This window comes from Pan paniscus, chromosome 4 (genome assembly GCF_029289425.2).
Source record: "Pan paniscus chromosome 4, NHGRI_mPanPan1-v2.0_pri, whole genome shotgun sequence".
In the NCBI taxonomy this organism is placed as follows: domain Eukaryota; kingdom Metazoa; phylum Chordata; class Mammalia; order Primates; family Hominidae; genus Pan; species Pan paniscus.
In genome coordinates, this window is record NC_073253.2 from 166,073,220 (window position 1) to 166,100,763 (window position 27,544).

A 27,544-nucleotide genomic window follows, 5' to 3' on the forward strand; every position below is an offset into this window, starting at 1 on the left:
GCTGATAAAGAGGATTTTACCAATATACTTTAAAATGTTTAGTTGTTTAACTCACTATCATCAACCAATAGGTGGAAGATAATATGCTAATTCCTGATAATTTCTCTTAAATGATTTTCCAACATCCTTACGTTAATGTTTCATGGCTGTAAAAGTTGATATGAATATTAGATTGTTTTAGAATCACAAACATGTTTTAAAGATCTATGATTACAAAATTTTTTTGGTTATTTGTCTTTAATAGGTACTGTTTTCTATATATTTCATGGAGCTCCTATGAATGAAATTGCTTAGAGACTTTCAGTTTTACAAAGATACTTTTTGAATTCTGTTTCATCCCAGCTACGGTGCATACTAAAACTGTTTTCAAGGAGCTTACAGACAACTGGGCAGACCTTTTTTGTTACTTCCTTTTAATCTATACTCCTCCAAAATTTACCTGGGTGAATTTTGTTTTTGCTCAACTTTAGTTATTTGCTCAACTTTATTCCTTACATTGCGTAATTTGTTTGAATGACTGTCTAGAGACATGGAGAGACACGGAGTTGCTTGAGGGTACAGTGCCTGTAGATACTCAATAAACATTTGTTTAATTAAGAAAATTTCTGTTATTTGTGTGCTCATATATACCATTTCAGTCTGGTGAGTATTGTTCTTTCCTAGAGTTTACTTTTAATCTTAAGTATTTTCCAGGTCCTTTGTTGACTTCTGTTTAAACCACAGTACACACACATACACACACACACACACACACAACTTTTTTGTACTATAATAGCTTCCCCAAAATTATAATTTAGTCATTGTGATGCAGATCTTCTTCCAAGGCCTCTACTTTGGATTCCTTGTTATTAATCATTGATGACAAAACTAGACCTAGCAAGAATCCCTCTATTTTTTTACATTGTTAACTACCCAGTTGACACAGAGTATTTTAAGTACTCATGAAAATTGGGAGACTTAAGATGCTTTGGGGTTTTACTGATTTTATTGTCCATAGGTTGGCTTGTTTTTAAGCCTTTCTTTTTGTCTCATAATTTAGGGTTTGTCTGATCCAGGTAATTATCATGAATTTTGTCGATTTTTGGCTCGTTTAAAGACAAATTATCAGCTGGGAGAATTAGTTATGGTGAAGGAATATCCTGAAGTTATTAGATTGATTGCTAATTTTACCATTACTAGCCTACAGGTAGGTAAAAATATGTAATTATGTTAAACTGTAGCCAGTTTTAAAACAGCTTCTTGGTAAGGGTTGGTGGGGGTATTTGAAAAATATCTATTAATTTGATTACTTTGCTGGAAATGTTCATTGCAGGGTTTTAGGTAAAAAAGTTCATTGAAATGTATATAACAAAAATTGAGAAGCTACTTAAATATCTAATAATTGAATAATGGCTTGAGAAACTATAATAAAATCTATGTGAAGAAATAAAATTTTTACAGATTATATTATAGAAAAGTTTTTAAAATAATTTTAAGGGAGAGATTATAAAGCCATGTTTTTCACATGATGTCAACTGTGAAAAATATTCATGGAATGATTAGAGGGAAGTAGAGTAATATTTTAATGTTACTCTGGGTGGTAAAATAATAGAGATGTTGGTTTCTTTATACTTTTTTGCATTTATAAATTTGCTATATTATGTGTTCATTAGTTTTATAGTAAGAATAAAAGTTAATTTAAAAATGTATGTTTAGTAATTTTATTCTGTAATTCTTATTGTAGGAAGATGTAATATTTTAAATAACTTCTGCTTTATTTCTTTGTAGCATTGGGAATTTGCTCCTAACAGTGTTCATTATTTATTAACTCTGTGGCAAAGGATGGTAGCATCTGTTCCTTTTGTGAAATCAACTGAACCCCACCTATTAGACACTTATGCACCAGAAATCACGAAGGCCTTTATCACTTCTCGGTTGGACTCTGTTGCCATAGTTGTGAGGTATTCAAAAACTAAATGTTTTTGTTGTATTTCCTTTTGACACTTGGAATTTTTTAAGATAAAGGTATAAATTTAAAATTCACCCCTTTTAGCATACAGTTGTATGATTTCTGACAAGTGCACACAATTGTATAACTACCATCACAATTGAGATATAGAATAGTTCCATCAATCCAGATAGTTCTTTTGGCTCCTTTTTCCATCAGCCCCTCTCCTCACCCTCATCTCTGGCAGTTACTGATCTGTTTTGTGTACCTGTAATTTTTTTTTTTTGTCTTTTCCAGAATGTTGTATAAATGAAATTATACAGTATGCAGCTTTTTAGTCTGATTTTTTTCCACTTAGCATAATGCATTTGAGAGATTCCTCTGTGTTGTGTTAGTACTTTACTTTCATTGCTGAGTAGTATACCATTTTGTGGATATATCAGTTTGTTTACCAATTCACCTGTTGCTGGACTTTTGAGTTGTTTATGTTTTTGGCCATTGTAAATAAAACTGATGCAAATACTCCTGCACAGATTTTGTACAAACATAAGTTTTTGTTTCTCCTGGGTAAATAGCTAGGTGTGGGATTCCTGGGTTGCATGTTAAATATAGTATATATTTTACTTCGTAAAAGCTGCCAAACTATTTTCCAAAGTGGCTGTACCATTTTGCATTCCCGCTCACAATGTATGAAAGACTCAATTGCTCTGTGTTCTCACTAGCACTTGATACTGTTAGTTTGAAAAAATTTTACTCATTCTAATAAGTATGTAGTGGTACCACCTCATTGTGGTTTTCCCTTAATGACTCATAATGTTGAGCATATTTTCATGCACTTATTTACCATCTGTATGTATTCATTGCTAGTGTGCTAGTCAAATCCATTTCCCATTTTTAAATTGGGTTGTATATTTTCTTTTTTTTTTTCTTATATTGAGATTTGAGCAGTCTGTATATTTTCTTCACAAGTCTTTCTGTTATGTATTTGCAAATATTTTCTGTGTTGTTTGCCTTTTCATTTTCTTTCTTTTTATTATACTTTAAGTTCTAGGGTACATGTGCACAATGTCTTGCCACGTTGTCTTCTACAATGGTTGAACTAATTTACATTCCCACCAACAGTGTAAAAGCATTCCTGTTTCTCCACATCCTCTCCAGCATCTGTTGTTTCCTGACTTTTTAATGATCACCATTCTAACTGGCATGAGATGGTATCTCATTGTGGTCTTAATTTGCATTTCTCTGACCAGTGATGATGAGCATTTTTTCATATGTCTGTTGGCTGCATAAATGTCTTCTTTTGAGAAGTATCTGTTCATATCCTTTGCCCACTTTTTGATGGGGTTGTTTTTTTCTTGTAAATTTGTTTAAGTTCTTTGTAGATTCTGGGTATTAGCGTTTTGTCAGATGGATAGATTGCAAAGATTTTCTCCCATTCTGTAGGTTGCCTGTTCACTCTGATGATGGTTTCTTTTGCTGTGCAGAAGCTCTTTAGTTTAATTAGATCCCATTTGTCAATTTTGGCTTTGGTTGGCCTTGCTTTTGGTGTTTTAGTCATGAAGTCCTTGCCCATGCCTATGTCCTGAATGGTATTGACTAGGTTTTCTGCTAGGGTTTTTATGGTGTTAGGTCTTACATTTAAGTCTTTAATGTATCTTGAGTTAATTTTTGTGTAAGGTGTAAGGAAGGAATCCAGTTTCAGCTTTCTATATATGGCTAGTCAGTTTTCCCAGCACTGTTTATTAAATAGGAAATAATTTCCCCATTGCTTGTTTTTGTCAGGTTTGACAAAGATCAGATGGTTGTAGATGTGTGTTATTTCTGAGGCCTCTGTTCTGTTCCATTGGTCTATATATCTGTTTTGGTACCAGTACCATGCTGTTTTGGTTACTGTAGCCTTGTAGTATAGTTTGAAGTCAGGTAGTGTGATGCCTCCAGCTTTGTTCTTTTTGCTTAGGATTGTCTTGGCTATACGGGCTCTTTTTTGGTTCCATATGAACTTTAAAGTAGCTTTTTCCAATTCTGTGAAGAAAGTCAGTGGTAGCTTGATGGGGATGGCATTGAATCTATAAATTACCTTGGGCAGTATGGCCATTTTCATGATATTGATTCTTCCTATCCATGAGCATGGAATGTTTTATCAGGGTTCGTAGCTTCCTTTCATTGGGTTAGAATATGCTCCTTTAGCTTGGAGAAGTTTGTTATTACCGACCTTCTGAAGCCTACTTCTGTCAACTCATCAAACTCAGTCTCCGTCCAGTTTTGTTCCCTTGCTGGTGAGGGGCTGCAATCCTTTGGAGGAGAAGAAAGAGGTGCTCTGGTTTTTGGAATTTTCAGCTTTTCTGCTCTAGTTTCTCCCCATCTTTATGGTTTTATCTACCTTTGGTCTTTGATGTTGGTGACCTACAGATGGGGTTTCTGTGTAGATGTCCTTTTTGTTGATGTCAATGCTATTCCTTTCTGTTTGTTAGTTTTCCTTCTAACAGACCCCTCAGCTGCAGGTCTGTTGGAGTTTGCTGGAGGTCCACTCCAGACCCTGTTTGTCTTGGTATCAACAGCAGAGGCTACATAACAGCGAATATTGCTGCCTGATCCTTCCTCTGGAAGCTTCATCCCAGAGGGTCACCTGCCTGTTTGAGGTGTCTGTCAGCCCCTACTGGGAGGTGTTTCCCAGTCAGGCTACATGGGGGTCAGGGACCCGCTTGAGGAGGTGGTCTGTTCGTTCTCGGAGTTTGAACGCTGTGCTGAGAGAACCACTGCTTTCTTCAGAGCTGTCAGACAGGGGCGTTTAAGTCTGCAGAAGCTGTCTGCTGCCTTTTGTTCTGCTATGCCCTGCCCCGAGAGGTGGAATCTACAGAGGCTGAGCTGCGGTGGGCTCTGCCCAGTCTGTGCTTTGTTTACACTGTGAGCTATTCAAGCCTCAGCAATGGCGGACCCCCCTTCCCCCGTCAAGCTGCAGCATCGCAGTTTGATCTCAGACTGCTGCACTAGCAGTGAGTTACGGCTCCGTGGGCGTGGGACCCACTGAGCCAGGCACGGGAGGGTATCGCCTGGTCTGCAGGTTGCTAAGACTGTGGGAAAAGCACAGCATTTGGTCAGAAGTGTACTGTTTCTCCAGATACAGTCTGTCACGGCTTCCCTTGGCTAGGAAAGGGAAATCCCCTGACCCCTTGCACTTCCTGGGTGAGGCGACGCCCTACCCTGCTTCAGCTTGCCCTCCGTGGGCTGCACCCACTGTCGAACCAGTCCCAATCAGATGAACCAGGCACCTCAGTTAGAAATGCAGAAATCACCCATCTTCTACATTGATCTCACTGGGGGCTGCAGACCAGAGCTGTTCCTATTTGGCCATCTTGGAAGCCCTCTGCCTTTTCATTTTCTTAACAGAGTCCTTAGAAGAGCAGAAGTTTTAAATTTTGACTAAGTCCAATGCTTTTTTTTTTCTTTTATGTATTATGTTTTTGTTGTTATACCTATAGAAACTAATCCAAGGTCACAGAGATTTTTCTTTTATTTTCCCTTCTAAGAGTTTTATTGTCTTAGAATTTACATTTTAGTCTGTGATCTCTTTCAGGCTAATTTTTGTATATTACCTGGCATAAGGCTAGAGTTCTTTTTTTTTTGGCATATAGATGACCAGTTATTTCAACATCATTTGTGTAACAGACTATCCTTTCTCCATTGAATTGTTTTTACACTTTTGTCAAAAATTAATTTACCGCATACATGTAGTTCTATTTCTGGACTCTGTCTTCATTAATCTATGTGTCTGTTCTTTCACCAGTACCCTGTCTTGATTAGGTTTATAATAAGCTTTGAAACCAGATAGTATGAGTTCTTTAAGTGGCTTTTCTCTTTCAAAATTGTTTTGGCAATTCTACTTTCTTTGCTTTTCCATGTATATGTTTGAATCAGTTTCTTAGTTTCTACAAAGAAGTTCTGCTGGGATTTTGACTGGGATTGCATTGAAACTATAGATTAACTTGGGGAAAGAATTGACATCTCAACAATATTGAGTCTCTTAGTCTCTGAGCATGTCTATCTTTTAGTTTATTTAGCTCTTCTCTGATTTTTCTTTAATCAAACATTTTATGGTATTTAGCCTTCAGATCTTGCATACATTTAGGTAGATTTAATTGATATTTTATGTTTCCTACTGCCTTTGTATGATACTGTTTTTTAAATTTGAATTTCTAGTCGTTGACTGCCAATATCTACTAATACAGGTCATTTTGTATATTGACCTCTTATGCTATGACCTTAGTAAACTTACCTATTAGTTTGAGTAGCATTTTTGTGTTTCTAAAAATATTTTCTGTTTACATAATCATGCCATCTTCAGATATAGACAGTTTTATTTTTTACCTTCTAATGCATTTCTATTTTATTTTTTATTTCTTTTCTTTTTTCTTTTTTTTTTTAGAGACAGAGTCTCGCCCTGTCACCCCAGCTGGAGTGCAGTGGCGCAATCTTAGCTCACTGCAACCTCCGCCTCCCAAGTTCAAGCAATTCTCATACCTCAGCCTCTTGCGTAACTGGGATTACAGGTGTGTGCCACCATGCCCAGCTAACTTTTGTATTTTTAGAGTCAGGATTTCGCTGTGTTGGCCTGGCTGGTCTCAAACTCCTGGCCCCAAGTGAACCTCCTGCCTCTGTCTTTTATTCCTTTATTATAGAATTTTTATTTAACATAAAGTTTATTTGTGGTGAATAAAAGTGCTTCACATTCTAATGTTGTCTGCAAACTTATTCTGTGTTTGCAGAGATCACTTAGATGATCCACTGGATGATACTGCCACTGTGTTTCAGCAGTTGGAGCAGTTGTGTACGGTCAGCAGATGTGAATATGAAAAGACATGTGCTCTTCTTGTGCAGTTATTCGACCAAAATGCACAGAATTACCAAAAACTTCTGCATCCATCTTCTGGTGTAACTGTGGACATCACCATTCAGGAAGGTCAGTAAACTTTATATGACTACTGAGTATTATGTTGAATATTAAGTAACATCATTAATCACTTTAATAGTTTTACTGCAAGTTATTTTTATGTATTTTCCCCAATTCCTGGTCCCCTAATAAACCATTCATTTTATTAACCTCCTGGGTATATTGGTAATTTGTTGGTTGATTTTTTTTTTTCAGTTTTCCTCTATAAGATTCATAGGATATACTTCTCTCTGGAATCAATATGAAGAAAAATTGATAATGGCCCTTGAGCAGATAGTTTATGAACATAACTATCTTAACTGGTTGTGTTTTCTTCTTTGCTATACTTGATTGCAAACTCAACCCAATTTCAGCCAATAAAAAGTATATAATATATCATTGTGATTTTGCTTTTAGGTATTAGCCTTCGTTATGGCTTTACTATATTTTTATTCCTCAATTTCTTTATTTTGTTTTTAACCCTTTATTGATGGAGGAGGTATTTATTTCTGTATATCATTTTAGGTCCTTTCAGGAGCATAGGGAGGAAAAATAAATGTATTTTTCCAATTTTCTTGTTAAGATGCACTACAGGAATGGAAATTTCTAGTAGAAAGCACTTTGTAATTCTGAAGTTGTTTTGCATATTTGTTTATCTTGTATTGGAAAGTGAGTTTAGTAAGAGATCATCATGAAATTTACTTCCAGTGATTTCCCATTTTAACTTAAAAAAATTCTTAGAAGATTATCCTTTACATTTGAATAATGTTTTTTAAAAATGCGTTTTATTATCTGTCCATCTTGTGTTAAATCACACAGTACCGATGAGGGGCTAGTGTGAGATAATCTTCTCTACTTCAGTGTTTTTTTTCTTTTATGGGATCTTATTTGTAAATTAAATGGGGACAACTAACACTTTTGCAGCATTTAGTCTCTTCATTATTGATTTATTCTTCTAGAAGAGTTTTGAAGGTTATTAAATATCATTCATATAAAAGGATATTTATATATATTGAGACATACAGAATAGCAGTAACCACAAACACTATTACCTTGCTTAAAGAATAGGTCATTGCTAATACCTTTGCAGCATCTTTGTTCCTCTTTCCAAATCTGTCCTCTTTCCTATCAACAGAAAATACTTAACAATCTTGAATTTTGTGTTTATCAATTCATGCCTTTTCTTCAGTATTACCACATGTGTATGCATTCCGAAAATAATACATGATATTGCATATTTCTCAACGTTATACAAATGGAATCATACTGCATTTATTCTTTGACAACTTTATTATCATTTCTCAGTATTTTATTTATGACAGCTCATACTGATGCATATAGCTATAGTTCCTTCATTTTCAGTGCCATGCACTGTTACGTTGTTTGAATGTACCTCAGTTTATTTGTGCATTCTCTTGTTAATAGGTATTTGTTTTCTGTTTTTTGCTAATAAAATCAGTGCTCCTTAACAATTGTTGTGATATCCATTATATATTCAGCTTTAGTAGGTACTGTTAAACTATTTTACAAAGTGTTTGTACTATTTGACATCCTACCAATAGTGTTCAGATGTTCCCATCAATCTCTATCAGGAAGTGGAAGACTTTTTCTTTTTTTTTTTTTTTTTTTTTTTTTTGGGACGGAGTCTTGCTCTTTCGCCCAGGCTGGAGTGCAGTGGCCCGATCTCAGCTCACTGCAAGCTCCGCCTCCTGGGTTCACGCCATTCTCCTGCCTCAGCCTCCCGAGTAGCTGGGACTACAGGCGCCCACCACCACGCCCGGCTAATTTTTTCTATTTTTAGTAGAGACGGGGTTTCACGGTGTTAGCTAGGATGGTCTCGATCTCCTGACCTCGTGATCCGCCCGCCTCGGCCTCCCAAAGTACTGGGATTACAGGCGTGAGCCACCGCGCCCGGCCGGAAGACTTTTTCTTAAAGTGCCAAATAGTAAATGTTTCAGGTCTCCGTCGCAACTACTCAAGTCTGCCTTTGTAGCCAGGAAGCAGCCATAGACCATACTCGTGTCTGTGTTTCAGTAAAGTTTTATTTACAAAAACAGGAGGCTGTCTTATAGGCTGTAGTTTGCTGACCTGGACCTAGATTCTTGCCAGCAGCTCGTATTATTATACCTGCATTTTTGATGATCTAGTTGAGAATAATATACCTCCTAGGTATTTTACTTTTCACTCTGCTGATTAATAAGTTTAGTATTATTTCATGTTTATTGATTGTTGTGTCATCATCAGTGAAATGTATGTGCATCTCTTTTGTTCATTTCCACCTCACCACTGGATTGCTTTCTTTCACTGATTTGTAGGAGTCTTTTATGTATTTTGACATTAATCATTTAGGTTTTTGAATTGTAAATATCACTCCAAGTTTGCGACCTGTCTGCTGCATATCATTTTAGTGTGTTATTCTTATTTTCGTATCAAACTTGATTTTGATTAATTCACAAAATTTTTTTTGAAGAGGTAAATGTATTTCATTGTGCAAAAATTAAAAAAAATTAAAATGTGTTCTGTTCCAGTGCTATACTCTGTCCTCCCTTTCTTCACTCTAGCAAGTAGTTATTCTTAGTTTTGCATGTCTTTCCAAAGTTTCTGTATGCATATACAAAGAGTTATGAATATATAAATTCTTACCTCCCTTATTTGCATAGAATACAGCATACCATACTCACTGCTCTACTTCTTGCTTGTTTTCATTTAGTGTTTTATAGCTATTTTCATAATATAGAGAGAACTCTTATTTTTTGTAGATACATACATAATATTTTACTTTTTGAATATATCATAATTTAACCATTCCATCCACTGTTGACAATGATTTGAGTGATTTAGTCTTTTCCTATTAAAAGTATTCCTGTACAGATAAACCTTGTTCATGTCATTTTATGTATATATGAATTTATAAATTTCTCCTAGTGAAATTGCCGTTGAGTGGAAGGTTAATGTATTTGTAATTCTGCAAATGATGCCCAGTTGTTTTCTGTAAGGACTATACCATTTACTTGTCCACTAGAAATGTATAAGATTGTTTCCATGTATCCTTCATAGGACAATATATATATATTTTTATTATACTTTAAATTCTGGGATACATGTGCAGAACGTGCAGGTTTGTTACATAGGTATACACATGCCATGGTGGTTTGCTGCACGCATCAGCCCGTCATCTACATTAGGTATTTCTTGGAATTCTTGGCAATCCTATGTGTGAAAAATGGTTTCTCAGTATAATTTAACTTTGCATTTTTCTTATCAGTGAGGTTGTGCATTGTTTAAATTTACATAAGAGCCATTTGGCCTTTTTTTTTGTAAATGAACAATTCATTTCCTTTGCCATTTTTCTATTGGGTTGTTGGTCCTTTTTTTCTCCTTGATTTTTAAGAGCTTTTTACAGTTAGGAAAGTGAGCTCCTTGGGTGTGATCAGAGTTGCAAATATCTTTTTCCTTTTTTTCTTTGCATATGTTTTAGAGATTCAAATATGGTGAGCATATTTTGTTTCTTTTTGTTGTTGCATAGTATTCCATAGTATTGCCTTACCATAGTTTATCCATTCACCAGCTGATGGACGTTGAATTACACTTAAGAGTTTTTGGCTATTGCAAATAATGATGTTATTAACATTTTTAGACAAGTCTTTGTATGTAGAAGAAATTTTCATTTCTTTTGGATAGGTACCTAAGATGAGTGCTGGGTCATATGGTAAATGTATGTTTAATGTTGTAAGATACTACTAAACAGTTTTATGAAGTGGATGTATCATTTTTCATTCCCATTAACATTGTATAAGAGTTTCACTTACTCTGCATCCCTGCCATCATTTGCCATCTATTTAGGCACTCTACTGGGTGTCTATTGTTATCTCATTGTGGTTATAATTTGCATTCCCTAATGATTAATGATGTTAAGCATCTTTTCTATTCTTTTTTGCCACTTGTATTTCTTATTTTGTGAAAAGTCTGTTGCCCATTTTTAAATTGGATTGTTGGCTCTTTTGTATGTGTTAGGGAATTGCAAGAGTGCTTTAGATGCTCTGTATTCTGTATACAATCTCTTTTTCACATATATGTTTTACAAATATTTTCTCCCAGTCTATGGTTTGTCTTAACTGTTTTTCAAAGGTGAAAAGTTTTTAATTTTGATGGTCTACTTTTTCACTTTTTTCTTTATGGCTTGAGGTTTTTATATTTATGAAGTCTTTTCTAACCTAATGCTATGAAGAGTTCTATGATTTCTGTAAGTTTAATAGTTTCAGCTATTATATTGAGGCCTGTGATCCATTTGGTGTTCATTTTTGTGAATGTTGTGAGTTAAGGGTCAAGGCTTACAGTTTTCCAGTTCTAAAACACCATTTGTAGAAAAGACTATCTTTCTCCCCCATTGAATCACTATGACACCTTGGTCAAAAATCAGTTGACCATAAAATGCTAGAGTCTATTAGTGGACTTTTTGTTCTGTACCACTGATCTATATATGTTTATCCTTATGCTAATACTATATTGTCTTGATTACTGTAGCATTAATAATTCTTGAAATCAGGTAATACAAATTATTTAACCTTTTTTTTTTTCAAAACCGTTTGGCTATTCTAGGTCTTTTGGCTTTACTAATTAATTTTAGCATCAGCATCTCAGTTTCTTCAAAGTAGGTGCTAGCATTTTGACAGGGTTTGCCTCAATCTATACATCAGTTTGGGCCAGCTTAACAACATTGAGGCCTGCAGTTCATGAACATTTAGTTTTCTTTGCAATGTTTTATTGTTTTCAGTGTACAGTTAGTGAAATTGTTCACTGAGTTTATTCCTATGTATTTTTGATGCTATTGTAAATTTCCTGATTATTCTCTGCTACTCTATTAAACCAGAATTGAATTTTGTCTTTGTGTCTTATAACTTTGCTTAATTTATTAGTTCTAATAACTATTTCATAGATTCTTAGGATTGTCTATGTGACTATGTGTAAAGATAGTTTTACGTCATCTTTCCAGTCTCCATGCCTTTTGTTTATTTTTCTTGCCTTATTCTACTGAGGGCTTCCAGTACAGTGTTGAATAAAATGTTAAGAAGGGGACATTCTTGCCTTGTTTCTGTTTGTAAATAGAAAGCATTGAGCATTTTACTGTTGAGTATGATGTTATCTGTACGCTGTTTGAAGACGTTCATGAGTTTGAGGAAGTTCTCTTCAATTCTTCAGGGTGTTTATAATGAATAACGTATTATTTTGGGGTTTTAAAATAGACCTTTTATGCATCTATTCAAATGACTTTTTTCCTTTATTTTACGAATGTAGTGAATTATCTTAATTGATTTTTCGATGTTAAACCAGCTTTGCATTCTCAGGATAAATCCTACTTGGTCGTAATATAATGTTTCTTTAGAAATTGTTAAATTCAATTTGCAACACTTTTGTTATTTTATATCAGTGTTTATGAAGGATATTGGTTTGTAGTTTTCTTGTGGTGACTTTGCCTGGTTTGGGTAACATGGTAATACTGGCTTCATAAAATGAGTCCGGTAGTGTTTCCTCTTCCTCCTCTATCTTGTGAAAGAATTTGTGTAGTATTGCTATTATTTCTTCTTTAAGAGGGATAGAATTCATCTGTGGAGCCAGTGGGCCAAGAGGGTTTATAATTGTGAATTCATTTTCTTTAATCAGCATAGAACTATTCAAATTTTCTGTTTCCCTTGGGGTCAAATTTAGTCATTTGTGTCTTTCAAGGAATTTACTCCATGTTTCAATGTATTGGAATAAAACTATTCTTAATATTCCATTGTTATTAATATCTCCAGAAGCTGAAGTTGAGATTGATAATTTTGTCATTTTTTTCTTTTGTTCTGAGTGACCCAACTAGATTTTCATCACTTTTGTTGATCTTTTTAGAGAACTATTTTTAGTTTCATTGATCTTTATTCTTTCTTCATTTTCTATTTCACTGATTTTTTTTCGCCTTTATTATTTTCTGCCTTATACTTACTTTGGATGTTATTTGATATTCCTTTTCTAATTCTGGGTGCAGACTGCAGATCTTTGAGTTTTAGATTTTTGGACTTTTCTAATAAAAACATTTAAAGCTATCAATTTTTCTTTAAACATTACTTTAGTTGTTTAACATTACTTTAGTTGCATCCCACGAGTTTTGTAGTTTCATTATTACTTTTTTCTAATCTTTTTATTATTTTTTATTTTATTTATTTATTTATTTATTTTACTTTAAGTTCTAGGGTACATGTGCACAACGTTCAGTTTTGTTACATATGTATACATGTGCCATGTTGGTGTGCTGCACCTGTTAACTCGTCATTTACATTAGGTATATCTCCTAATGCTATCCCTCCCCGCTCCCCCCACTCCCTGGCAGGCCCCGATGTGTGATGTTCCCCGCCCTGTGTCCATGTGTTCTTATTGTTCAGTTCCCACCTATGAGTGAGAACATGCGGTGTTTGGTTTTCTGTCCTTGGGATAGTTTGCTCAGAATGATGGTTTCCAGCTTCATCCATGTCCCTATAAAGGACATGAACTTTTCCTTTTTTATGACTGCATAGTATTCCATGGTGTATGTGTGTCACATTTTCTTAATCCAGTCTACCATCATTGGACATTTGGGTTGGTTCCAAGTCTTTGCTATTGTGAATAGTGCCACAATAAACATACATGTGCATGTGTCCTTATAGCGGTGTGATTTATAATCATTTGGGTATATGCCCAGTAATGGGATGACTGGGTCAAATGTTATTTCTAGTTCTAGATCCTTGAGGAATTGCCACACTGTCTTCCACAATGGTTGAACTAGTTTACAGTCCCACCAACAGTGTAAAAGCGTTCCTGTTTCTCCACATCCTCAACAGCACCTGTTGTTTCCTGACTTCTTAATGACTGCCATTCTAACTGGTGTGATATGGTATCTCATTGTGATTTTGATTTGCATTTCTCTGATGGCCAGTGATGATGAGCATTTTTTCATATGTCTGTTGGCTGCATAAATGTCTTCTTTTGAGAAGTATCTGTTCATATCCTTTGCCCACTTTTTGATGGGGTTGTTTGATTTTTTCTTGTAAATTTGTTTAAGTTCTTTGTAGATTCTGGATATTAGCCCTTTGTCAGATGGGTAGATTGTAAAAATTTTTCTCCCATTCTGTAGGTTGCCTGTTCACTCTGATGGTAGTTTCTTTTGCTGTGCAGAAGCTCTTTAATTAGATCCCATTTGTCAATTTTGTCTTTTGTTGCCATTGCTTTTGGTGTTTTAGAAATGAAGTCCTTGCCCATGCCTGTGTCCTGAATGGTATTGCTTAGGTTTTCTTCTAGGGTTTTTATGGTTTTAGGTCTAACATGTAAGTCTTTAATCCATCTTGAATTGATTTTTGTATAAGGTGTAAGGAAGGGATCCAGTTTCAGCTTTCTATATATGGCTAGCCAGTTTTCCCAGCACCATTTATTAAGTAGGGAATCTTTCCCCATTTCTTGTTTTTGTCAGGTTATTCAAAGATCAGATGGTTGTAGATGTGTGGTGTTATTTCTGAGGGCTCTATTCTGTTCCATTGGTCTATATCTCTGTTTTGGTACCAGTACCATGCTGTTTTGGTTACTGTAGCCTTGTAGTATAGTTTGAAGTCAGGTAGTGTGATGCCTCCAGCTTTGTTCTTTTTGCTTAGGATTGTCTTGGCAATGCGGGCTCTTTTTTGGTTCCATATGAACTTTAAAGTAGTTTTTTCCTATTCTGTGAAGAAAGTCAGTGGTAGCTTGATGGGGATGGCATTGAATCTATAAATTACCTTGGGCAGTATGGCCATTTTCATGATATTGATTCTTCCTATCCGTGAGCATGGACTGTTCTTCCATTTGTTTGTATCCTCTTTTATTTCACTGAGCAGTGGTTTGTAGTTCTCCTTGAAGAGGTCCTTCACATCCCTTGTAAGTTGGATTCCTAGGTATTTTATTCTCTTTGAAGCAATTGTGAATGAGAATTCACTCATGATTTGGCTATCTGTTTGTCTGTTATTGGTGTATAGGAATGCTTGTGATTTTTGCACACTGATTTTGTATCCTGAGACTTTGCTGAAGTTGCTTATCAGCTTAAGGAGATTTTGGACTGAGACAGTGGGGTTTTCTAAATACACAGTCATGTCATCTGCAAACAGGGACAATTTGACTTCCTCTTTTCCTAATTGAATACCCTTTATTTCTTTCTGCTGCCTGATTGCCCTGGTCAGAACGTCCAACACTATGTTGAATAGGAGTGGTGAGAGAGGGCATCCCTGTCTTGTGCCAGTTTTCAAAGGGAATGCTTCCAGTTTTTATCCATTCAGTATGATACTGGCTGTGGGTTTGTCATAAATAGCTCTTATTATTTTGAGATATGTCCCATCAATACCTAGTTTATTGAGAGTTTTTAGCATGAAGGGCTGTTGAATCTTGTCAAAGGCCTTTTCTGCATCTATTGAGATAATCATGTGGTTTTTGTCTTTGGTTCTGTTTATATGCTGGATTACATTTATTGATTTGCATATGTTGAACCAGACTTGCATCCCAGGGATGAAGCCAACTTGATCGTGGTGGATAAGCTTTTTGATGTGCTGCTGGATTTGGTTTGCCAGTATTTTACTGAGGATTTTTGCATCGATATTCATCAGGGATGTTGGTCTAAAATTCTCTTTTTTTTCGTTGTGTCTCTACCAGGCTTTGGTATCAGGATGATGTTGGCCTCGTAAAATAAATTAGGGAGGATTCCCTCTTTTTCTGTTGATTGGAATAGTTTCAGAAGGAATGGAACCAGCTCCTCTTCGTACCTCTGGTAGAATTCGGCTGTGAATCCGTCTGGTCCTGGACTTTTTTTGGTTGGTAGGCTATTAATTATTGCCTCAATTTCAGAACCTGTTATTGGTCTCTTCAGGGATTCAGCTTCTTCCTGGTTTAGTCTTGGGAGGGTGTATGTGTCGAGGAATTTATCCATTTCTTCTAGATTTTCTAATTTATTTGTGTAGAGGTGTTTATAGTATTCTCTGATGGTAGTCTGTATTTCTGTGGGATCGGTTGTGATATCCCCTTTATCATTTTTTATTGTGTCTATTTGATTCCTCTCTCTTTTCTTCTTTATTAGTCTTACTAGCGGTCTATCAATTTTGTTGATCTTTTCAAAAAAACCAGCTCCTGGATTCATTGATTTTTTGAAGGGTTTTTTGTGTCTCTATTTCCTTCAGTTCTGCTCTGATCTTAGTTATTTCTAGCCTTCTGCTAGCCTTTGAATGTGTTTGCTCTTCCTTCTCTAGTTCTTTTAATTGTGATGTTAGGGTGTCAATTTTAGATCTTTCTAGCTTTCTCCTGTGGGCAGTTAGTGCTATAAATTTCCCTCTACACAGTGCTTTAAATGTGTCCCAGAGATTCTGGTATGTTGTGTCTTTGTTCTCATTGGTTTCAAAGAACATCTTTATTTCTGCCTTCATTTCGTTATGTACCCAGTAGTCATACAGGAGCAGGTTGTTCAGTTTCCATGTAGTTGAGCGGTTTTGAGTGAGTTTCTTAATCCTGAGTTCTAGTTTGATTGCACTGTGGTCTGAGAGACAGTTTGTTATAATTTCTGTTCTTTTACATTTGCTGAGGAGTGCTTTACTTCCAACTATGTGGTCAGTTTTGGAATAAGTGCGATATGGTGCTGAGAAGAATGTATATTCTGTTGATTTGGGGTGGAGAGTTCTGTAGATGTCTATTAGGTCTGCTTGGTGCAGAGCTGAGTTCAATTCCTGGATATCCTTGTTAACTTTCTGTCTTGTTGATCTGTGTAATGTTGACAGTGGGGTTTTAAAATCTCCCATTATTATTGTATGGGAGTCTAAGTCTCTTTTTAGGTCTCTCAGGACGTGCTTTATGAATCTGGGTGCTCCTGTATTGGGTGCATATATATTTAGGATAGTTAGCTCTTCTTGTTGAATTGATCCCTTTACCATTATGTAATGGCCTTCTTTGTCTCTTTTGATCTTTGTTGGTTTAAAGTCTGTTTTATCAGAGACTAGGATTGCAACCCCTGCTTTTTTTGTTTTCCATTTGCTTGGTAGATCTTCCTCCATCCTTTTATTTTGAGCCTATTATGTGTGTGTCTGCACATGAGATGGGTCTCCTGAATACAGCACACTGATGGGTCTTGACTCCATCCAATTTGCCAGGCTGTGTCTTTTAATTGGAGAATTTAGCCCATTTACATTTAAGGTTAATATTGTTATGTGTGAATTTGATCCTGTTTTTATGATGTTAGCTGGTTATTTTGCTCATTAGTTGTTGCAGTTTCTTCCTAGTATTGGTCTTATTTGGCATGTTTTTGCAGTGGCTGGTACCAGTTGTTCCTTTCCACGTTTAGTGTAAGGCAGGCCTGGTGGTGACAAAATCTCTCAGCTTTTGTTTGTCTGTAAAGGATTTTATTTCTCCATCACTTATGAAGCCTGGTTTGGCTGGATATGAAATTCTGGGTTGAAAATTCTTTTCTTGAAGAATGTTGAATATTGGCCCCCACTCTCTTCTGGCTTGCAGAGTTTCTGCCGGGAGATCCGCTGTTAGTCTGATGGGCTTCCCTTTGTGGGTAACCCGACCTTTCTCTCTAGCTGCCCTTAACATTTTTTCCTTCGTTTCAACTTTGGTGAATCTGACAATTATGTGTCTTGGAGTTGCTCTTCTCGAGGAGTATCTTTGTGGCATTCTCTGTATTTCCTGAATTTGAATGTTGGCCTGCCTTGCTAGGTTGGGGAAGTTCTCCTGGATGATATCCTGAAGAGTGGTTTCCAACTTGGTTCCATTCTCCCTGTCACTTTCAGGTATACCAGTCAGACGTAGATTTGGTCTTTTCACGTAGTCCCATATTGTAGGCTTTTGTTCGTTTCTTTTTACTCTGTTTTCTCTAAACTTCTCTTCTCACTTCATTTCATTCATTTGATCTTCAATCACTGATACCCTTTCTTCCATTTGATCAAATCTACTGAAGCTTGTGCATGCATCATGTAGTTCTCGTGCCATGGTTTTCAGCTCCATCAGGTCATTTAAGGACTTCTCTACACTGTTTATTCTAGTTAGCCATTCGTCTACTCTTTTTGCAAGGCTTTTAGCTTCTTTGCAATGGGTGCGAACATCCTCCTTTAGCTTGGAGAAGTTTGTTATTACTGATCGTCTGAAGACTTCTTCTCTCGAATCGTCAAAGTCATTCTCCGTCCAGCTTTGTTCTGTTGCTGGCGAGGAGCTGCGTTCCTTTGGAGGAGAAGAGACCCTCTGATTTTTAGAATTCTCAGCTTTTCTGCTCTGGTTTCTCCCCATCTTTGTGGTTTTATCTACCTTTGGTCTTTGATGATGGTGACGTATCGATGGGGTTTCGGTGTGGATGTCCTTTCTGTTTGTTAGTTTTCCTTCTAACAGTCAGGACCCTCAGCTGCAGGTCTGTTGGAGTTTGCTGGAGGTCCACTCCAGACCCTGTTTGCCTGGGTATCACCAGCTGAGGCTGCAGAACAGCAGATGTTGCTGCCTAATCCTTCCTCTGGAAGCTTAGTCTCAGAGGGGCACCGGGCCTTATGAGGTGTCAATCGCCCCCCTACTGGAAGGTGCCTCCCAGTTAGGCTACTCGGGGCTCAGGGACCCACTTGAGGAGGCAGTCGGTCCGTTCTCAGATCTCACACTCCATGCTGGGAGAACTACTGCTCTCTTCAAAGCTGTCAGACAGGGACGTTTAAGTCTGCAGAAGTTTCTGCTGCCTTTTGTTCAGCTATGCCCTGCCCCTAGAGGTGGAGTCTACAGAGGCAGGCAGGCCTCCTTGAGCTGCCGTGGGCTCCACCCAGTTCGAGCTTTCTGGCTGCTTTGCTTACCTACTCAAGCCGCAGCAATGGCGCAAGCCCCTTCCCCAGCCTTGCTGCCGCCTTGCAGTTCCATCTCAGGCTCTTGTGCTAGCAGTGAGTGAGGCTCCGTGGGCATGGGACCCTCCGAGCTAGGTGCAGGTCATAATCTCCTGGTGTGCCGTTTGCTAAGGCCATTGGAAAAGCGCAGTATTAGGGTGAGAGTGTCCCGATTTTCCAGGTGCCGTCTGTCACAGCTTCCCTTTGCTAGGAAAGGGAATTCCTGGACCTCTTGCGCTTCCAGGGTGAGGCAATGCCCTGCCGTGCTAGGTGGGCTGCACCCACTTGTTTGGCAAGCCCTAGTGAGATGAATCCGGTACCTCAGTTGGAAATGCAGAAATCACCTGTCTTCTGCGTCAGTCTCTCTGGGAGCTGCAGACTGGAGCTGTTCCTATTTGGCCATCTTGGCGCCACCAAGCCACTGTTTTATTTTTATTTTCATTTAAAGATAATTTCTAATTTAATTATTATTTCTTTGTTCTTTGTGATTTATGGATTATTTAGAAGTGTGCTTTTAAGTTACAAATATTTAGAGTTTTCCTAGTTACTGTTACTGATTTTTAAATTTTACCTTGGTCAAGTATCATTTTGTGTGATTTCAGTCTTTCTAAATTTATTAAGACTTGTCATATGACCCAGAATATGGTCTGTCCTGGCAAACGTAGCATATACACTTGAAAAGAATACGTATTTTGCTATTTTTGGGTGTAATATAAATATAAATTAAGATAATGTTCATATAGTCTTTGTCTTTATTGATTTCTTTTGTCTGTGTAATTATATTGTTTGCAGAGAGAGGGGTGTTAAATCTCCAATTATGATTGTGGAATTATTTATAATCTAATTCCTTAAATTTTTGTATCATGTAAACATTTGTAATTGTTATGTCTTCCTTATTGACCTTTTCTCTTGAAATCTATCTTATCTGATATTACTGTAACCACTCCACTGTCTTCTTATGCTTACTATTTATGTAGTATATCTTTCTCCATCCATTTACTTCCTGCCTGCCTGTGTCTTTATATTTAAAGTGTGTCTTTTGTAGGTGGTAAATAGTTGTTCCCTTTTAAAAAATCCATTCTGACCATCTCTTTTTACTGGAATGTTTAGTTCATTTGCTAGGTGGAGGACACCAACTTAATTCCATTTAAATTATTTCCTTAGAATGAGAGTTTCATATCTCATTTTCATATCACACTGGTAGCCTGTATGTAGTCCACAAACCATGTGAGGTCTGACTTAAAGGTTTTTTCCTCCTCTTCAGTTAGCACTGAGGTCAAGTCAGACAGGTTTCTGTCTTGTCTTTCTGTTTAGGGCAGATTTTTTTTTACCCAGTTTGTATTTTCATTTAGGGTGTAACTCTTTGCATCAGCTTTTTTGGACTTCTCACATTGGGCCTGTCCTAGGCTTTTTCCTTTGGCCATTAGAGGAGAAGCTCAAACTCTAGTTGTTTCTGTGCCTGTAACTCTAAATTTCAGCCTTCATATTATTTTTGGACATTGAGGATTATTTTACTCTTCTACCAGCTCAGTAGTACATTTGGTACCTTTGTGCAAATTAGAAAAATGTTCCATTTCATCCAGGCCATTGCAACAACATGCTAGAGTAAATAGATTGGTGGGCAGAATATAGGCTGGATTTCAGTCCTAACTTGTCCTTTCAGTTGAGTATCTTTACAGGTGACCCTGTAAGCTTGTGTTGTAGTGCTGTTTTTGTTTTGACTGATGACACATGACAGTCTTTTGTCATTTCAGATTTGTGTTCTGTGTGCAGACATTAATTTGGATTATGTTATTTTATAATTTGGATTGTGTTTAGCCAGCTATCTATAAAATTACATTTAAAAATATATATAACACAGACAATTAGTGTTTGGTTCTTCGAAAGTAGAGTTAGTAATAACTTCAGTGTGGTCAACTAGATCCTCTGAAAGGCCTTTTAGCTGCAAAATAATCAGATCCTGGGCTTACAGTAAGTACATGAAATTCCTTAGGTTTTTATTTTTCTTCCCACTCCTCTGCTCTCTGATTCTGTGTCTCTCCTTTCTCTGACCTCCTCCCTCCCAACCTCTCCCATCATCCAGATCAAAAAGTGAACTTTAATCGGGGTGGGACGGGTCAAAGAGCAAACAAGGGCAAAAAGCAGGGTTGCTCTCAAAGACAGATAATAAATATCAATGATGAAATTGGTGACAAAGCCTTAGGCCGGTAGCAAGATAGGTGTACCAACCTGAGACTCTTGTATTAAGTTGAACCCTCAAAAGGGTATAAAATGGTTTTAAATTGGTAGATACCCTGGCTTTCAGCGGAAGGGAATGAAAACCTTTTCCAAAGGATCAACCATAATTTAGGGCCTTGGAAATCCTGCAGATTAAGTTAAACAAGTGTTCATAATAAACAAAAACAATAAAAGCCAGCACATAAACAATGAAGTAAGCTGCCATGAATGAGCACTAACAAAAATAAGTTATCTATTTGATTTAGAACCCCTATTTCCTAAAGACTCTTAAGATGTTGGAATTGGATAGGAATATAAAGCAATTATGTGCGAAATAGTTAAAGAAATAAAAAATAGAATCACAAATGAGCAAATAACAGGAGTGTGAAAAACAACCAGGAGGATATGAAGAGGACCTGAAAAAACTTTTTTTATTGAAAACTTTGTGATCTAAAATTTCATGGATGTGTTAAACAGTAAATTGGACCCAACTGAGGAAAGAGTTGGCTAACTGGCAGTTAGAACTGAAGAAATTTTCAAGACTGCAGGAAAAAAGGAAAATGAAAATATTAAAAGAGACGTTAAAGGATGGAATGAGGTCAGGTATGTCAAAATGAGTCCCAGAAAGATAGAATAGAGGAAGGAGGAGAGGTGATAACTGAAGAAATTCTGAGAATTTTTTTGACTTAATAGAAGACATGAGTTCATCAATGCAGCAAGCCCAACATATACCCATCAGAAACAAAAAAACAAAACTTTAGTCAAACTATATAACCCCAAAGACAAAATGTTAAAAGCAGCTGGAGAAGAAAGATCACTTAGAAAGTAGTGTAAACTGGACTGATAACTCAACTTCTCAACAGTAAAAATGGAAGCCAGAAGGTGTTAGAATATTATTCTCAAATAACTGAGCAAAAATAACTGCCAGGCTGTTATTGTATATCAGCAAAAATATCTTTCGAGAAAAACGATATACAATAGAGATTTCAGACAAGTGAAAGCAGAAAGTTTTCTACTAGCCGATCTTTCATTAAAGGTTTTTATTAAACATTTTAAAGGTTATTTTCGAGGAAGAAGGGGCATGGTCCCAGAAGGAAGAAAAGGAGTACATGGAAGCTGGTAAACTCAAAAATTTTATTTTATTTATTTATTTATTTATTTATTTATTTATTTAAGATGCAGTCTTGCCCTGTCAACCAGGCTGGAGTGCAGTGGCGTGATCTCGGTTCATTGCAACCTCTGCCTCCCAAATTCAAGCCATTCTCCTGCCTCAGCCTCCAGAGTAGCTGGGACTACAGTCATGCACCATGCCGGGCTAAATTTTTTGTATTGTTTTAGTAGAGACGGAGTTTCGCCATGTTGTCCAGGTTGGTCTCGAACTTCTGATCTCAAGTGATCTGCCCACCTCGGCCTCCCAAAATGCTAGGATTACAGGCATGAGCCACCGCACCCGGCTGTAAACACATTCATTTTAACATTCATAGTCTGTACAAAATAAGGATTATGTGTAATTTGTGGAATTAAGAACAGAATAAAAACATGAAAAGACAGAAGCATGTCAGAGAGAGAGTCGGGGGAGTGATGAGAATTAAAATTATTTTAAGTCCTTGTCTTATTTAGGAAGGGAATTAAAATGGCAGCACTTCAAGGGTAACAACTAAAAGAGTAGAAACTGTATGAGTGTCTCCCATAACCCAGCAAAGAGAAAATAATGAAATAGAAAAATAAGCAAATTCAATTTTTTTAAAAGCCAAGAAAGGAAAATAACCAGAGACAATAGGACAATAGACAATAAAAAAATGGTAGGAGTGTTCCAGATATGTTATTAATCCAATAAACATAAATGAGTTAAATTTACAGTTAAACCAGATTATAAATTTGAATATTTTAAAAATAGCCAATTAATTATAAGTTACATACTCAAAACATTAAAACATGGAAAGTTGAAAGTAAAAGGATTTTTTTAAATGTGCTATGCAAATATGAACGTATAGGAGGCTAGGATCATTGTTAATATCAAACAAAAATGACTTGAAGAGAAAAAGCATTATTAAAACCAGAGTTAATAGTTTGTGTACCAGGAAGGTACAGGTTGAGCACACCAAATTCAAAAATCTGGAATCTGAAATGCTCCAAAATTTAAAACTTTTTGAGCACTGACATGATGCTCAGAGGAAATGCTCATTCAAGCATTAAGAATTTCGGATTTTTGGAATTGTCATTGTCACCCAGGCATGCAAATATTCCAAAATCTGAAAAAATTCAGAACTGAGAGCACTTCTGGTCCCAAGTATTTCAGATCAGGGGTACTCAACCTGTATAACAATTTTAGATACCTAGTACTTAGTGAAGTAGTATCAAAACATATCAAGCAAAAATTGATAGTCGTGCAGGGAGAAATGGACAGACTTGCCATCATAATGGAAGGCTGCAGTACACTTCTTAATTGTTGGCATATCAAATAAGTAGCAAGTTAGTAAATTTAGGAGGGATTTGAACAATGTGATTAACAGACTTTAATGAATTGACGTATATAAAACACTGGAACCAACAGTTTGAAAATACCAGTTTTCTCCAGGACACATGGCGTGTTTAAAAAAAAATTGTCCAAGCATTAGCATATGAAGTGAGTCTCAGCAAATGTCAATGACTCAGTGTCATAGAGACCACTTTTTTTTTTTTTTGCAGTGTAGTTTTAATTGCTGATTGGTTAAAAAAAAAAAAAAAACTAAATTGCGAAACAAAACAAAAACCCCACAAAACCCCATACACTTGGGAATTTAAAACATATACTTGTAAATATGAGGTAAAAGAAATCTTGAGGAAAATTTTGAAATAGAGTTAACACAATAATACAGAAATACAACATTTTTGGAATATAGTGAAAGACTTAATTCAAAGGAGATTTATTGACCAAAAAGCTTATTTAGAAAAGAAAAAAGGCCAGAATGTTGGGACCTAAGAATCTAACTTGAGAAGTTAGAATGAGAGGAACAGATTAAACCCTGAGAATGGAGAAAGAAGGAAACGAAGCAGAAATTAATGAACTAAAAAATAAAGATACAGTAGAATTAAAAAATCAGAAGTTAGATCTTTAAAAAGACAAGAGTAACAAACCTCTTGTGATTAGGAAGAAAGAATTCACAAATATATACTATTAGGAACAAATAGAGGAAATTTAATAATGGATACAGCAAAGATTTAAAAGGTAAAATCATTCTTGCTATTTCCAGAGGTCAATAAATGAGGAAATGAATAAATTTCTAGAAAAAATACTAAAATTGACTTAAAAAAGAGACAAGAATTTAGAAGATGTTTGCAACACACACTAAGCAAGAATCACCATCTACAAGAATATGGAAAGAATTCTTACAAATCAGTAAAATAAACAGTTCTTTAGGAAAATGATCAATAGCAAATAGGCATCTGGCAGAAAAACATAAATGGTGCATATACAAAAAACCCAACTTCATTACCAATAAAAGAAATAGACCACATGAAATATATTTTCCTGTCTACTGGGAATAAATCGTAAGAAATCTTACAGAAAAATGTGAGTCAAAAGGAATTCTTATATACTTCTGGTGGGAGTATAAAGTGGAATCAGTTGGAAATGGAATAGAAATGAATTTGGTGTAGTCTTGTAAAGCAGAACATTTGAATAACCATTGACCTGACCCTTGCACCCTTACATGTGTCCTCTAGAACAGGGGTCCCCAAGCCCCAGGCCATGAAGCGGTACTGGTTCATGGCTTGCCAGGAACTGGGTTGCACAGCAGGAGGTGAGCGGCAGGTGAACAAGCATTACTGCCTGAGCTCCACCTCCTGTCAGATCAGCAGCGGCATTAGATTCTCTCATAGAAGCGTGAACCCTATTGTGAACTGCGCATGCGAGGGATCTAAGTTGCACACTCCTTTTGAGAATCTAATGTGTGTAATGCCTGATGACCCGAGGTGGAACAGTTTCATCCCAAAACCATCACCTCCCCTTCCTCCCCAGTCCGTGGAAAAATTGTATTCCATGAAACCTGTCCCTGGTACCAAAAAGGTAGGGGACTGCTGCTCTAGAAAATCTGTACGCAAGATGTACAATAATGTTCATAGCATTATTGTTTATACTGTCAAAAAGTGGAAACAGCTCAGATGCTCATCAATATGAAGATGAATAAATAGATCATAATGTAATTATACAATATTATATAAAAAAATTAATGAACTATACCTAATGAGTGTCAGAGATAAGATGTTTAATGAAAAGCAACTCTCAGGAAGCTACATACAGCATGAAACGTAATAAAGTCTCCAAACAAATGAGACTTGAAGTGTATTGTTTAGGAATATATGTATATGTGAGGAAACTTTAAAAAATCAAAAGAACAATAAGCATTAAATATTGACTCATGCTTACTTCTAGGGTGGAAGGTAAGGGGACAAGCTCGGGAATGGTATGGAGGTAGATGTGACAGTATTGCTAATGCATTGATTGTTCTACTGGGTAGGTGTTTGTTTTGTTACACTTCATATGCATTACATATATGTTTTCATATATATCAATTATTACATTAAAATGTAAACAGATTCAGTTGGAAAAGACCTATTTTCCTTCAAAAGGATATTGAATGAAGATATGAATGTTTTAAAATACATGAATCAGTTAGTTGAAATGTAATAATTTAGTGGTATTACATAGGACTATTTCTTGAATAAAATGCCAGACCTCATTCTTTGTTAATATAAACCGAAGGAGTTTTTATAGTTGGATACACTATGCAGTTTTAGTAAAATAACATTTCAGAGTCTGTAATATAATGCCTAGTACTTAGAAAATTTTTAATAGTATTAGTCAAAAGGTCAGTGGGAAAGAATCTGTCTGCCCTTTTAGAGATATTTGTGGTCTGCTCAAAATGATCATTTATATTATGAAAAATGCCTAACATGGCCCTAGTTTGTATACACTGTGTGTAGTAGTATTAGTTTTTTTGCGTGTGTGAACACTTCAGTTAGTGTTGAACAAAGAAAATTATATGCTCTTGTTATGTGTGCTTTAATTTAGATGCTTAATGGCTTTTAATGTTACAAAATAAGTTTATTATTATATTATGATCTCATTTGTATTATATTGTCTTGCTCTTCTGTATTTGTGGTGATATGGTCATGGTTTACGAAAACAATAATCCGTAAGAAATAGGTCATTAACAGTAGTTAACGTTTACTTGTGATCTATGGTAATGACTGATTTCTTTGGGATTATTGCAGTTATAAACCATAATTACAGATTATTACAGCAATAATTATTTTGTTAAGGAAAAAATGTTCTATGTTTGAACAGCTGCTAAAACAAGCACCCTGAACATTTCAGGATAAATAGAAAAATGGAAAATTATAATGGAAATTTAGTATTATTATAAAATGAGATTTAAAAAAATTTATAGATATGAAACTTATGTAGCAGATTTTTTTCTCTAAATGCAATTTAGATACGTGTATTTACATGGTTCTTTAAATTTTGTGAATGTAATTATGTTACCAAAATAACATTTTTTGTATATATTTAAGGTGTACGGCATGAAGTTTTGATAAATACGTAGTGAAATGACTACTACAGTCAGCCACATTATCCTATCACCTTCCATAGTTACCATTTTTAAAATTTTTGTGGTAAGAGCACTTAAAATCTAATCTTTTAGCAAATAAAGTATTACTAACTATAGTCCTCATGCTGTACATTAGTAGACTTACTCCTCCTGTACAACTGCAAGTTTGTACCATTTGACCTAATTTCTAATTTCCTCCCTTTCCTTACCTCTAGTAACCACCATTTTACACTCTGTTCCTATGTATTCTACCTTTTTTTAAGGTTCTGCATATGAGTGAGACCGTATAGTATTTTTCTTTCTGTTAGTAGCTAATTTCCGAAAGTAACTTCTTAACATTTACTGTTTTGAACACTGTGAGTCTAAAATTGTTCAGGGTTAGGAAATAGTTTAACGTTTATGAGAAATACTGTTTCTCTTTCATCTAAATATCAAAATTGTATTTGACAGCTTAATAAGAACGTCTTTTTTTGAGACAGGGTCTCACTGTCACCTAGGCTAGAGTGCAGTGGTGCGATCTCGGCTCACTGCAACCTTTGCCTCCCAGGTTCAAGCTATTCTCCCACCTCAGCCTCCTGAGTTGCTGAGATTACAGGCTCATGCCACCATGCCCAGCTAATTTTGATAATTTTTGGTAGAGACAGGGTTTTGCCATGTTGGCCAGGCTGGTCTCGAGCCCATGACCTGAAGTGATGTGCCTGCCTCAGCCTCCCAAAGTTCTGGGATTACAGGCGTGAGCCACTGCAACCAGCCCCAGTAATAATGTCTTTATATTTCACTGTTCATCTCTAACATTAATTCTAACTCATTCAGTACTTGCTCGATTTTTAAGATTTAAGAAATATCTGCTTTTCATTTCTCATACAATAGAAACCATTGCTTTCTAAAACAGAGTAAATATGTACTCTATTTTTCTCTAAGTAAACTTCCTTTCAAAATTTATCATAATTTTAGAAGAAAATGCTCATAATTAATCACATGCTATCTTTGCACAGCATTCTTTGATCTAATAAGT

General features: G+C 36.0%; 1 protein-coding gene across 5 annotated transcripts in view; it reads left to right on the top strand.

Annotated features, from left to right (window-relative positions):
- Positions 1-27,544, top strand: part of RANBP17 (RAN binding protein 17) — a 422,731-nt gene that overhangs the window by 55,678 nt on the left and 339,509 nt on the right. For all 5 annotated transcript variants that reach the window (XM_003810928.4, XM_034960953.3, XM_055112861.2 and 2 more), the window contains 3 exons: positions 1,040-1,186; positions 1,768-1,940; positions 6,691-6,884. In XM_003810928.4, the coding sequence (XP_003810976.3) occupies positions 1,040-1,186; positions 1,768-1,940; positions 6,691-6,884 (514 nt within the window). The remainder of the gene's footprint in view (positions 1-1,039; positions 1,187-1,767; positions 1,941-6,690; positions 6,885-27,544) is intronic.